Raw genomic sequence first — 13,951 nt, forward strand, 5'->3', positions numbered from 1 at the left:
TCTCAAAATCTCCAAAGGTCTCTGGCTGGTGGACTCTCTGTTCCTTGTGGCAATGTTATTCTGAAGGTTTCTCCAAAATACTTCTTTTATAGGATTCCGGTAAACAAATCAAGGCCACTCAGAATGGGTGAAGATACATCTCCATCTAATCAAGTTTAATACCCACACTTGATTGAGTCACATCTCCATGGAGATAACCTAATCCAGTTTCCAACATACAGTACTGAATAGGGATTAGAAGAAATCATTACTCCCAGAAGGTTGCTTAGGATTAAAACATGGCTTTTCTAGGATACACAAATCCTTTCAAACCAGCACAGGGCTAAATTAACTGTTTGACTTTTTGAATGAGTATATGTATTTCTTTATTGAAATTTAAAATTAAAGGAAGTATAGATATTGCTGAAAGTAAACATATTTGATTTTCTTTCTATTTTTCTAAGTGTTTATGCATTAAATTTGTAAAAGTTTAAGAAATGCAAAAATGACTAAGCTGCTTGTTAGAACAACTTAGAAACCTGGGAAGATGTGCTTGTGAAAAATCAATAAGAAGACTGAGTAGACTCTGAGGCCAAAATGGAGTTAGCATAGACATAGGTAACTGAGCAATCCATACTTTAAAAAGAAGACAGTGGAGTTGGAAGAGCTGATAAGGGTCTGAGAAGGATGTACACCAGTCTGCCTGGTTGCACAGTCTAATCTCCTCATCACTGGACCCCAATACCACAGTGCTTGGGAGACCATCCAGCTGCTGCCACGAGCCTGGACCTACAGGTTCATTCACAGGAATTCCTTAGCCTCACTTTTTCTGATGAAGAATGCACTCTTTTTAAGAAAAATCACCTGCCTCCAAACCTTAAGTAGATTGTATGGAAAGGATCCCAAAAAAGAAGGAATTGTTTCTGATGAATGTTCAAAACTGTTAATCAATTTCTAGTTGCAACTTAACATCCTTAAAGGTTTTCTGGGGCCTCACCCTCACCACCCCTGGCCCCTTGTGCCCTGCCCCTGGTCCCCTTGCCCTGGCCCCAGTCCCACTCACCCTAGCCCAGGCCACACCCTCTGGTACTCTGTTCTAACAGACCCAGGATTTGGGCTGGGAAGTTCAAGATCTGGAGAGGCTTCAGACTAAGGAAAGATTCATTTCCAAACTCTCCAAGAAAAGTGGAAAGATCTTAGACTGTGATGCCAAATTGACACCACCATTGCTGAACATGAAGAGTTTAGAGAAAATGAACATTACCCCTGGTGGATGAGGCTATGAGCACAGGGGAAAAGGGGGCACAAGAGCTTATGGGGACATCAGCAAGACCCAGCATGTGGAGCAGACACCTGTGTTTCATCTCTAGGGCTGGGTTTTTTCTGTAGCTAACTGCAGGCCCTGAAAGCAACCTTTCAAGGAGGCTGACACCTCCTTCCCAGAGCAGGTGGAGAGACCTCAGGGACAGTGCCCAGCGTACCTCCCTCCTCCAGCCAGTGGGCCTTGGGCTCCAAGCCCAGGCAAGGTGCTCCCAGAGCTCTGCCAGTCTGGTTATTGAAAGGATGCAAAGGATCCTGCTTGCAACCAAGTTGCCTTACATGTCCCTCAAAATGGCAGAAGGTTAGGCTGTGTATTTATTTTTTAAATTTTTACATGGGCAGGCACAGGGAATCAAACCTGGCTCTCTGGCATGGCTGGCGAGAACTCTGCCTGCTGAGCAACCATGGCCCCCCCCTTATTTTTTTTGCAGTTAACAAAACCACAGGTTTTCTTTAAAACTCTGGGCCTCCTACATTTTGACAAAAAGCATTGAGACTGAGCCACAGATTCTCTATCCCTACACACTATGCCCTATTTTACATCTTCATTGTCTAAGTTTCTTATTCCCCCTAAAACACAGGCATACACCTAGCCCACCCACCCATACACAAACACATTTTGTTCAATTTTCCTTCTCAGTGAAGTAAGGAAACTACAATCTCACTGATAGTTCCAAGCATTTTAGAGTCACATCAACTTGAGAGAAAAACACAATTCTTTTTAAACTTTTCAGTAGTTTTGTTTCCAAAGGGAAAAATGCAAGAATAGTTGCTTTCTATAATTAAAACAAAGTGAATCCCACCAATATTAATGAAAGTCAACGAAGTCATTCATAAATGTTACAGAACTGGCATCTTCTTGGGTTTTTTTTGGGGGGGGAGTTTAATCGTAAAATATCTCAAGTAGGAAATCCAAAATTTTTTGTATGTTTGCTCAAATTGTCAAATTATTCTGCAAAGGGTATACAATTTTTTATTTGTATATTTTTCTTCCTCTCCCTTCTACTCACACTTTGTTGAATTGATTTGAAATTCAGAGTAATCACTTTCAGCAACTTAAGCTTATTTTATTTTTTAATTAGAGAAGTTGCAGGTTTACAGGAAAATCACCCAGAAAATAGAGTTCCCATATATCCCCCTATTATTAATACTTCCCATTAGTAAGTTATCTTTGTTACAACTGATGAAAGAATGTTATTATTATGGTGCTATTAACCATAGTTCATAGTTTAGATTAGGGGTCACTGTTTGCTTTATGCAGTCCTATATATTTTTTCCCCTGGTAACATACATACAACCTAAAATTTCCCCTTTTAACCACATGCAAATATATTACAGTTGTGTTAATTGCAGTCACAATGCTGTGTTCCCATCATACCATCCTTTACCAAAATTCTTCAATCACCCCTAACAAATTCTATACCACTTAAGCATCACTCTCCAATTTCTACCCCTAACTTGGCCCCTGCTAACCTATATTCCAGTTGCTGACTCTGTGAATTTGGTCATTCTAATTACCTTGTATCTGTGAAATGATACAACCTTTTTCTTTTTGTGTTAACACCATATCTTCAAGGTTCAACGTGATGCCTTCAAGATTTTATTCAACATGATATCTTCAAGGTTCACTTCTGTTTTGTCACATGTATCAGAACTTCATTCCTTCTTATGGCTGAATAACATTCCATTGAATGTATATGTCATATTTGCTTTATCCTTTCCTTGGTTGATGGACACTTGAGTTACCTCCCCCTTTTGGAAATTGTAACTAATACTGCTATGAACATTGGTGTGCAAATATCTTCAATACCCTCTCTAGTGGAAAATAATAAATAACTGTTCCGGACTGAGCTAGTTTAGGAAAGAATAACTCTAGTGATACCTGTACCAAACACTGTGTTTAGCATTGGGCAGTGCAGGTAATACCCTCTCCAGCAACAAATACAGCTGATAAACATGCACAAAGAAGCCAACATATCTACATATATATAATATACTTTTTCTCTTGTCACTGTTGCCCATTTCCTTTGCAATTACTGATAAAAAGTCCATATATTATTTTTTGAGATCACATTATCATACAATGATAAGTTAAAAATGAAATTTTCTAAACTTTGAATGAATGTGTTTAATGTCTTTTTTGGGACCATGGGGCACAAGCTGTATGCATTCAACCTCTCAAGAAAGAAGCTGGAGGATAGTGGGAGCAAGGTGCTGAGGCTGAGCCAGGGGGTTTGTGTCTCACTTCCCCACTGACATCTGTCACTGCGGTAATGGTCGCTGTACCACAGGGCACAGTAATACTTGACTTCATCCTCCAGCTGGACCCCTGTGAGGGTGGGGGCAGCTTTGTCCTTAATTAGTGAGCCAGAGAATCAGGCAGGGACCTCAGAGGCCAGATTACTGATGCACCCAATTAGGCCCCAGGGAGACTGGTGAGGTTTATGTTGGATCCAGGCAACATAGTGATTGGAGGTGACAGCCCCATCACTGGAGCCACAGGTGAGTGTCACTGTCCCTCCAGGGGTTGTAGACATTGAAGTTTTCTGAGTCACTGTAGCCTGGGAAATGACTCATGAAAACAGGTGAGACCCCCATGGTCACAAGAGGAGATGAGGGTGGGTAGCTGCTGTCTTGCCTGACCCCATACCAAGTCCATAAAGTCCCCCCTCACCTGTGCAGTGATCCAGCAGGGCAAGCAGGAGAGGGGTTCAGACCATGGCAGAGATATCCCCAGGGCTGTGCTTTCCAAGATGACTCATCCAGGGTCAGCCTCCCCAGCTTTCATTATAACCCCTAAGGTCCTGGGAAGGGTAGGGCTTTAGTGCCAATAAACTCCCTCCCTGGAGGACTCAGTGACAAGGCAACAGCTATGGAGTTATTCCACATCAGTTACCAGGTGTTAATCAGCTCAGAGGGCCAAATCCCAGCTGTGCTTGCTTCCCCAGGGCCTGGCCCCCAGCCCCATTAGTGTCCACAGGGGATTAGCACTGATGGAAGGATGCCCTTATGCAGAGTTTGTCCCTCCCCTCCCCATCTCCTCAGAGCTGCAGTTTTTAGTGTCTTCAGTAGGTCAATTTCAGTGCCTGGGATACCCAAGGCAGGAAACCCATGGTGGAGAAATGCTGGAAATGGCAGGCTTGAAAGCATTTCAGGCTTCTCTTCTTTCTCCAGTTCACACAGCCGTCATTATTCTGAATAGTAGAGGAAGCATCTGGGACCCACTTTCTGTCCCTGCTTAGGTTCATCCAAGACCGTGGCTGAAAACATGTTTTTCCAAGCTCCTGGATAGTTGACTGTCCCATGGTCAGATGCTCGATCTCATGCCAAAGCATGGCTAGAACTTATGTATTTTTAATTGACGTATAATTCACATACTATACAATTCACCCTTTAAACTGTGATTTAAAAAAAAATTCCTTTGGTACATTTATAATGTTGTACAAATATCATCTCTATGTAGATCCAAAATACTTATATCACCCCCAAAAGCAATCCCATATCATTAGCAGTCACTCCACATTCCCACATTCCCTGGATACTGGAAACCACTGATCTGTCTCTATAGAATTGCCTATAGAATGGAGTCATGTGATCTTTTATGTGTGGCTTCTGTCATGTGTCATGATGTTTTCAAAGTCCATCTCATATTAATGTACTACTACTGTTACACATCCATCAGTTGAGGGAACCACACTTTTGCAATGGCATGTTCAATGCTTCAATGAACACTTGACTGAAAGTTTCTGTGTGGATATGTGTTTGAAATTCTGTTGAGCATATACATAGGAGTAAAATTGCTGAGTCATATGATAACTACGTGTTTTAACTTTTTGAGGATTAACTAAGCTGTTTCAAAGAAGCTGTACTGCTTTATAGTCTGACTGGCAATGTATGTAAAAGATTTCTTGGAGCTAAGAAAGGTCAAAGTTTTCTTCTGGCCACTCTGTCAGCCAGGATGAAGCTTTGGCAGGTAGGGCAACTTGGAAATCAGAACAGTTCTGTTAACAATTACATTTCATCTGGGTCCTATGCACAGATTCAAAAAGGCCCTATAGAGTGTGGGAGGCCTGTACATTGGTTCCTGCAGGACCAGGATAGGAGGCAAAAGGCCCAGAGCTGCTGGTGTTTAGGTCTTAGGAAACACAGGGCTGGGGCAGACAACACAGTCACCCTCACCATCCTGCATGTCCCCCACACCGTAGCCATGCCCCATATTGACTTGGGGTCTCCTTGGAGTGATCAGGAGAGATTCTTGAATATTGTTTTGGAAAAGTGCTAAAGGATGAGACTCTGGGGTCATGATTAGTCTATTTCTGCAGCTGGAATATTACCTTGACATCTTTGGTGGCACATTCTAGGAAGAAAAACAGTGGCCTACCTTGAATATGTCTAATTGCTGATCCATTGATTTCTCTAAGATGAACCCATCTGGTGCTCAAGTTTATTTGAAAGGAGGAAAAAGAAAATGAAATATCATGTTTTGATTTGTTAATGCTGATGGAATGTAATACAGCAGAAATGGGATGGCTTTTATAATGGGGATTTATTAAATTGTAAGTTTACATTTCTAAGGCCATAAAAATGTCCAAACTAAGGCATCTAGAGAAAGATACCTTGATTCAAGAAAGGCAGATGTCTGTCACATGTGGCTGGTGTCTGCTGGCCCTTCTCCCCAGTTCTGTTTCTGATTCCAGCTTCTGATTCCAGCATCTTCCTCTCTAAGCAGCTGTGGTCCTTCACTTGGCTCCTCCAGGACACAACTCTGGGTTCTGGCTTGCTTACCATCTCATGGGAAGGCACATGGTGATCTACTGGTATCTGCATCTCAAAACATCCATGTCTAGGCATTTCTGAAGCAACTCTTCACCAAGTCTCTGTACCTGAGGTTTCACCAAAAGTTTTCCCTACTAAATGACTCTACGAAACTAATCAAGACCTACCTTGAATGGGTGGAATTAATTCTCCATTTAATCAAAAGGCCACACCCACAATTGAGTGTGGTGCATCTCCATGGAAGTAATCTAACCAAAAGGTCACATCACAGTTGAGAAAGTCAGTCTCCATGAAAACAATTTAATCAAAAGTTTCCACCCTAAATAGGTTTGGCACCACAAGATTCATCAGGATTAAAACATGGCTTTTCTGGAGTACACAAGTTTCAAACTGGTACATGATCTATTGTGAAAATTCCCAAAGTCTAGATGAGCACATCATTTTTAGGGAAAAATAATTTCTTTGTGATATTAAAGAGTTTGATAGAGGATTCTAAAAGTCAGGTAAGCAGATACTTTGGCAGATGGTAGGAGTATGATTATGGATACTTGTAACGGTGGTCTAAGATTTTGGCAATTATCCTCCATGGATAAGTCTCTGGAGAATGGAATATTTTCTTCTCATCTGAAGTCTGCCTGTGGATATAAGCCAAAACTTGAAGTTTTCTACAAGGAAACCTCAGGAAGGACTTAAGGACTGCAGTAGCAGATGAGAAGAGGAGAGGATGCATGTGAAGGATCCTTAGCAGGGAGGGGCCATGGAAGGTGTGACCAGTTTGTTCTTTGGGGCTGGTTCTGAGAGAGGAAAATATGACTGTGATTATGGGAAGTATCACTCTAACAGCTACAGATCTATCACCAGTAACAGAAGATTCATACTTTAGGAAAGAAGATGAAAAACTGATTTATGGAAGAATTGATCAGCACTCTAAATTGCATTTTAAATAGTAGACAACAGTATTTACTGTTCTTCTTTTCTTTTCTTTTATTGATAAATCTTAATATATGAACAGTCCATAAATGGTGCACAATCAATGACTCACAATATCACATAGTGCATTAATCATGATCATTTTTCAAAACATTCGCATCACTCCAGAAAAAGAAATAAAATGAAAAAAGAAACAACTCACACATACCATATACCTTACTTCTCCCTCTCATTGGCCACTAGTATTTCCATCTACCCAATTTATTTTAATCTTTGTCCTCCCTATTATTTATTCATTCTCCATCCATACTTTTTACTCATCTGTTCATACCCTAGATAAAAGGAGCATAAGACATAAGGTTTTCATAATCACACAGTCACATTGTAAAAGCTATATCATTATACAATTTTCTTCAAGAATCAAGGCTACTGGAATATCCCTCAACAGTTTCAGGTACTTCCCTCTAGCCACTCTAATACACTATCATCCCAAAAAGGATATCTATATAATGCATAAGAAAACCTCCATGATAACCTTTCAACTCTGAAATCTCTTGGCCATTGAAACTATTTTATCTCATTTCTCTCTTCTCCCTTTTGATCAAGAAGTCTCTCTCAATCTCTTGATGCCAGGTCCCAACTCAACCTGGGATTTCTGTCCCACACTGTCAAACTGGGCTTTTTGTCCCACACCCTGGGAGTCATCACTCACATTGGGGGCAAGGACAAAAGATCACCTGCTGAGTGGGCTTAGAGAGGGAGGCTACATCTGAGCAACAAAAGAGGTTCTCTGGAATGGGACTAACCTAATCTTTGCAGGAACAAGTTCCACAGGGGTGAACCCCTAGATTGAGGGCTCAGCCTAATGATGTGATTGTCTCTACTGCTTGTGAGAAAATCAGAACTTCTCCAAATGAAGAAGTTAAACACTTCCTCTCTTCTCTCCAATGCCCCAAGGGGACTTGCAAATACTTCCTTATTCACTGCTCAGATTACTCTGGGATATATCAGGGCATGATACTAACATGGACAAATCAACAAAGTCTCATGCCCTATTTAAGATTCCATGTACTTACAGTGTTCAACTAAACTGACTATACAAGTTAAATTATGAATTGCCCTACCCAAAATATAACCTTTGCACTAAATAACCATCTCTTCCATTGGTCTCACACAGAAGTTTAAGTTTTAAAGTATAGATGACATCATCCTTTACACTGTATTCTGATGTACTTTAGTCCTATCAAGATCAGCTTCATTCATATCTCTATTCAAAGTCAGATCCTTTTTTCAACTTATTAAACAGTTCCTGTATGGGGTATTGCTGACATTCATAGCTTCATAGCTCTAGCTCTGAGTCTCAGGTGTCACATAAGTACCCAAAGTTTCTGGGAAAAGCCAGGTTATAAGCAAACAGCTCAGTGTCTCAGAATTTAGTTGCATATCATGATATATGTGGCTGTTATAAGAGGCTACAATCCAGGACCCTTTACAATAGGCCCCAATCTGATGACCTATGCTCTCAACTTCAGTTCACTGAGCTTTTATATCATGGTCAGTCCACATGAGTGAGGCATGATATTTGTTTTTCTTTTCTGACATTTCACTCTACATATAATCCCCAAGTTTCACTTGCCTAGTTGCATGACTCACAACTTCATTCTTTCCTGTGGCTGGTCAGCCATCCATTGTATGTATACACCATAGATTTCCCTTTCATTCCTCAGTTGCTGTACCCTTAAGCTGCCTCCATTCATTGGGGATTGTGAACACTGCCACCATAGACACCAGTGTGTAAATGTCCATTTGTGTTCCCATAGTCAGTTCCTCCAAGTATATACTGAGCAATGGGATTTCAGGATCATTTGGCAACCCCAACCCTAGCCTCCCATGGAACCAGCACACTGCCCTCCAAGGGGCCGCACCTCTCATTTCCCTATCAAAAGTGAATAGGTACAAAAAAACAAAACAGAACAAAAAAAGTAAATAGGTACATCTCATTCTCCTCATTTTCTCTAGCATTTATTTTTCTTTGTTCATTTTTAAAGTTTTATTCACACATCATGCAATCCAACCTAAGTGTATAGACATGCCTTTGCCACAATAATCTATATGAAGACATTTCCTTTTCTTCTACAAAGAATCCATATCCCTTCCTCATGCTCCCCACCTGTTGACATTTAGTTTTGGCATAATGCCTTTGTCACATTCCGTGGAAGCATATTACAATGTTACTGCTGACTACTGCTCCAGAATATAGGAGGCTGGAGGGCTTAAATACTTTTCTATCATCACAATCTAATTCTTTTTCCTTCTTTTTTTGTGAACAATAATATTTACACAAAAAAGCTCTAAATTTCAAAGCACAGCACCACAATTAGTTCTAGAACATTTCAGACGTTGACATGGGTTACAATTCTACAATTTTAAGTTTTTACTTCTAGCTGTTCTAAAACACTGGACTAAAAGAGATAGCAATTTAATGATTCAGTATTCATAATCATTTGTTAAGTCCTATCTTCTATGTGTAATTCCACCATCACCTTTGATCTTTCCATACCTCTCTTTAGGGTTGTTTGGGCTAAGGAAATCCTAAATTTTTGATTTGGAAGGGTCTGTCACTAGTATGGGGTAGGGAGATGGAACTATCTGATGTTCTGAAGAGGCTGGGCTAAGTTTCAGGATTTATCAGGACCGGGGATCCATCTGGAGGTTGTAGGTTTTTAGAAAGTTATTCTAGTGTCTGGAACCCTTGTAGAATCTTATATATTTCCCCAGGAATTCTTTAGGATTGGCTGGAATGGTCCTGGTTGGGGGTTGGTGGGTTATGATAAGTAGCAATGTCTAACTGAAGCTTGTGTAAAAGCAACCTCCAGAGTAGCCTCTCAACTCTATTTGAACTCTCTTTGCTGCTGATACTTTATTAATTACATTTGCTTCCCCCCTTTTGGCCAGGATATAATTGTTGATCCCATGGTGCCAGGTCTGGATTCAGCCCTGGGAGTCATCTCCCAGATTGCCAGGGACACTTTCATCCCTGGATGTAATGTCCCAGTTGGGGGGCAGGCAATGATTTCACTTGCAGAGTTGGGCTTAGCGAGACTGAGGTCACATCTGAGCAACAACAGAGGTCCTCCAGAAGTAACTCTTAGGCATGTCAATAGGTACCTTAAGCTTTTCCACTACCTACATAAGGTTCACAAGAGTAAGCCTCATGATCAAGGGCATGGTCTATTGATTTGGGTATCCCTAAAGTTTGGACACAGTATCAGGGGATTTCCTGAGGGTAAGGTTTAATAGTTCCATAGTCTTTCTCCCCGCCCTCAGGGGATAACACTTTTTGATTATCTGGTTAATATACTCTAGATGTTTCCAGGCTTTACAATAATTTATACAGGATTTAAAAACCTCTTTGTCTGCGCTTCCTGTGTTTCAGTTGTTCAAATGAGCTATACAGATAGGTTGAATTAGATTATGGACTACAGAAAAATTTCAGTTCCAGATCAAACAAAACTTTCTTCCATTGGTCTCAAGGAGAATGTAGTTCTAAAATATAGACACTATCTTCCTTACCCCTATGTTCTGAATTACTTTAACTCAAACCTGTTTGGCTTTGTTGTTACCTCTAAGTATCAGGTTATATATATAAAACAACCTCTCAAAATCCAGAAATAATAATCACCACTCTGGATTTAATGTGTTTGCTCTAAAGGCTTACAATTTAGGCCCCTGTTTTCTTTAAAGCATTTTCTAAAGGTGACCATACCATTGTTGTTTCTGTTTCTAGCTTATTTTGTCTCACCAAATATTCCGCATGTTCATTCATATGGTTGCATGCCTCATGACATTGTTCATTTTGGTAGTAGCACAATCGTCGTTCATAAGCATACACCATCGTTCGTCAATCTACTTCTCTGTCAGTGCATCCTTCAGCCATCTGCATTCATCAGGCTTCATGTAGAGGGCCCAAAGTCCACAGTCCATTAACATTCTCAATTTTAGATAATTTCATTGTTCCCAAGAGACAGAAAACCAATAAACACACCCTCAACAAATAGGAAATCTAAACCTCCTCTTAAATCTTGTCTCTCACCCCATTATTTACCTCTGCTGTTGCTGTGGTAATGCTGATGGTTTCCTCTTAAACATAACTCATAGCATGCAATAGCAGTTTTCCCCCCGTACCCTGGACTTAAACACTCTTCATAAAGAATCATATCTTTCTCAACAACAAAAAGACAGCCAACCCAATTACAAAATAGGAAAAAGACTTGAACAGACACCTCTCAGAAGAGGAAATACAAATGGCCAAAAGGCACATGAAGAGATGCTCAATGTCCCTGGCCATTAGAGAAATGCAAATCAAAACCACAATGAGATATCATCTCATACCCACCAGAATGGCCATTATCAACAAAACAGAAAATGACAAGTGCTGGAGAGGATGCGGAGAAAGAGGCACACTTATCTACTGTTGGTGGGAATGTCAAATGGTGCAACCACTGTGGAAGGCAGTTTGGCAGTTCCTCAAAAAACTGAATATAGAATTGCCATATGACCCAGCAATACCATTGCTGGGTATCTACTCAAAGGACTTAAGGGCAAAGACATAAACGGACATTTGCACACCAATGTTTATAGCAGCGTTATTTACAATTGCAAAGAGGTGGAAACAGCCAAAATGTCCATCAACAGACGAGTGGCTAAACAACTGTGGTATATACATATGATGGAATATTATGCAGCTTTAAGACAGAATAAACTTATGAAGCATGTAATAACATGGATGGACCTAGAGAACATTATGCTGAGTGAGTCTAGCCAAAAACTAAAGGACAAATACTGTATGGTCCCACTGATGTGAACCAACATTCGAGAATAAACTTGGAATATGTCATTGGTAACAGAGACCAACAGGACTTAGAAACAGGGTAAGATAATGGGTAATTGGAGCTGAAGGGATACAGACTGTGCAACAGGACTAGATACAAAAACTCAAAAATGGACAGCACAATAATACCTAATTGTAAAGTAATCATGTTAAAACACTGAATGAAGCTGCCTCTGAGCTATAGGTTTTTTTGTGTTTGTTTGTCTGTTTGTTTGTATCTTTTTTTTACTATTATTTTTATTTTTTTCTCTATATTAACATTCTATATCTTTTTCTGTTGTTTTGCTAGTTCTTTTCCTAAATCGATGCAAATGTACTAAGAAATGATGATCATGCATCTATGTGATGATGTTAAGAATTACTGATTACGTATGTAGAATGGAATGATTTCTAAATGTTGTGTTAATTTCTTTTTTTTCTTTAATTAATAAAAAAAAGAATATCTTTGAAGTAATACTTATGAGAACTCACGCATATTTCTAGTGTGCATCAGTGGGACACATAGGTCTATACAACTCCTTTCAATCTTGTTCATCTTCAATATGGTAATTACTTCTAGACCCACTAGAGAATCACCTTCACTAGTCCCTTACATTGGAGTTCAACCTCATTAGCTAATGTTTCACTTATATCTAGCTTCTATGTATCTCTAAGTACCCTATAATCTGTAATATAAGCTTCTGTTATATCTTTATGTGGGATAAAAGTGGAATCATATAGTATCTGTCCTTTTGTGTCTGGCTAATTTTGCTCAGCATTATGTCCTCAAGGCTCAACTTCCCTGGCTATTAGGAAAATGATAATGAAAACCACAATGAGATATCATCTCAGAAGACTATTTCCACAGCATGTTTTTTAACAAGACTGGAGATTTTAAGGATAGGTTTCCCCTTGCCTAACATTTAGGGATGGGAAGGCAGAGATTGTAGTTGGAACCAACCACGTACAGTGGGGCTAAATCTAAAGAGAGCAGAAGCTAATAGCTGCCCGGACCTTAACAGTTATTACCTAGAGCTGAAAACACAATTTTCTGTGTGAAGTGAATGGCCTCATATTCTTACCTGCATATCAAACAGTAGGTCCCTTGGTTATCAGGGTACATGAATAGAAAAATCACTGATGTGCCTAGTCTTGAGACAAATGAACACAATAGCTTTTTACTTTTAAAAATAAATCAAGGTCTATTTGAATGCCAAATAATGACTAAATACTGGAAAGATGAGACTGACTTTGATCAATCTATGTTGAAACAGACTTCAGAGTGTAAAGAAAGATGAAGTCAAGTGGGACTACCTATCCTGCTTTAATGTAACTTCTGAAGGGTTCTATTTAACAATTATCAAAGTCGGGGTGGGGAATGAAGAGAGTTCAGTATTTTACTATCTTTGATCTGTCAAAACAAATACACCCCTCACATACATTCTGAAACAGGATAATGTTCTGAAGATGTAAGGAAAGTCAATCACCATGGTCTTGATCCTTTCTTCCTCTGATGTGACATTCCTCCCAGTGGTTGTTTTAATAAGCATCCCTAAAACTGGCAAAAACAAAGTTTTATTGAGTTTTTCCACTGAGAGCTGATTAGGAGAAGCCATTTCCTCCTGAGAACTATTTTACTTAATACAATATGGACTGCCTTTTAAAGTTGTTAGTGAGTTATATTCCGAATCAAAGAGGTGTCAAAACATAGAACTTTACTCAAATCACCCCCATAGTCACTTTTAATTTCACTCAAGTTCTCTGCGACTCTATGGTTTCTAAAAGGTTATTTGGATGCTGAGAAAATGTCAGAACAGATTTAAAACATTCCAAATTATTCCAAATGGTTGCTAAGGTGACATCAATCACTATTTTCAAGTAAGTCTCCAATTCTGTGCTGTTCCATGAAAACATTTCATGGAAAAAAAAGATAGCTTAATGAATTCTGTACCATTTTGTATCTTAAGGGTAACTTGAGAGCAAATTGGGTTGGGAATGAAATTTCCATTTATTTGGTTATGTCATTTATCAGAATTAAGCAGTCAGAATTTGTCCCCATAACATGACAGACTACAC

General features: G+C 39.6%; 1 protein-coding gene across 10 annotated transcripts in view; it reads right to left on the reverse strand.

Annotated features, from left to right (window-relative positions):
- Nucleotides 1-13,951, reverse strand: part of LOC143649767 (uncharacterized) — a 101,438-nt gene that overhangs the window by 15,483 nt on the left and 72,004 nt on the right. For 4 of the 10 annotated variants that reach the window (XM_077119691.1, XM_077119692.1, XM_077119686.1 and 1 more), the window contains 2 exons: nt 13,363-13,433; nt 1,031-6,869 (listed from right to left, as the gene is read on the reverse strand). In XM_077119691.1, coding sequence (XP_076975806.1) covers nt 6,765-6,869; nt 13,363-13,433 — 176 coding nt within the window. In that variant the 3' untranslated portion in view covers nt 1,031-6,764. The other 6 variants (XR_013159167.1, XM_077119687.1, XM_077119688.1 and 3 more) reach the window with 3 other exon arrangements.

Source organism: Tamandua tetradactyla, chromosome 11, assembly GCF_023851605.1.
Source record: "Tamandua tetradactyla isolate mTamTet1 chromosome 11, mTamTet1.pri, whole genome shotgun sequence".
NCBI classification, from domain to species: Eukaryota; Metazoa; Chordata; class Mammalia; order Pilosa; family Myrmecophagidae; genus Tamandua; species Tamandua tetradactyla.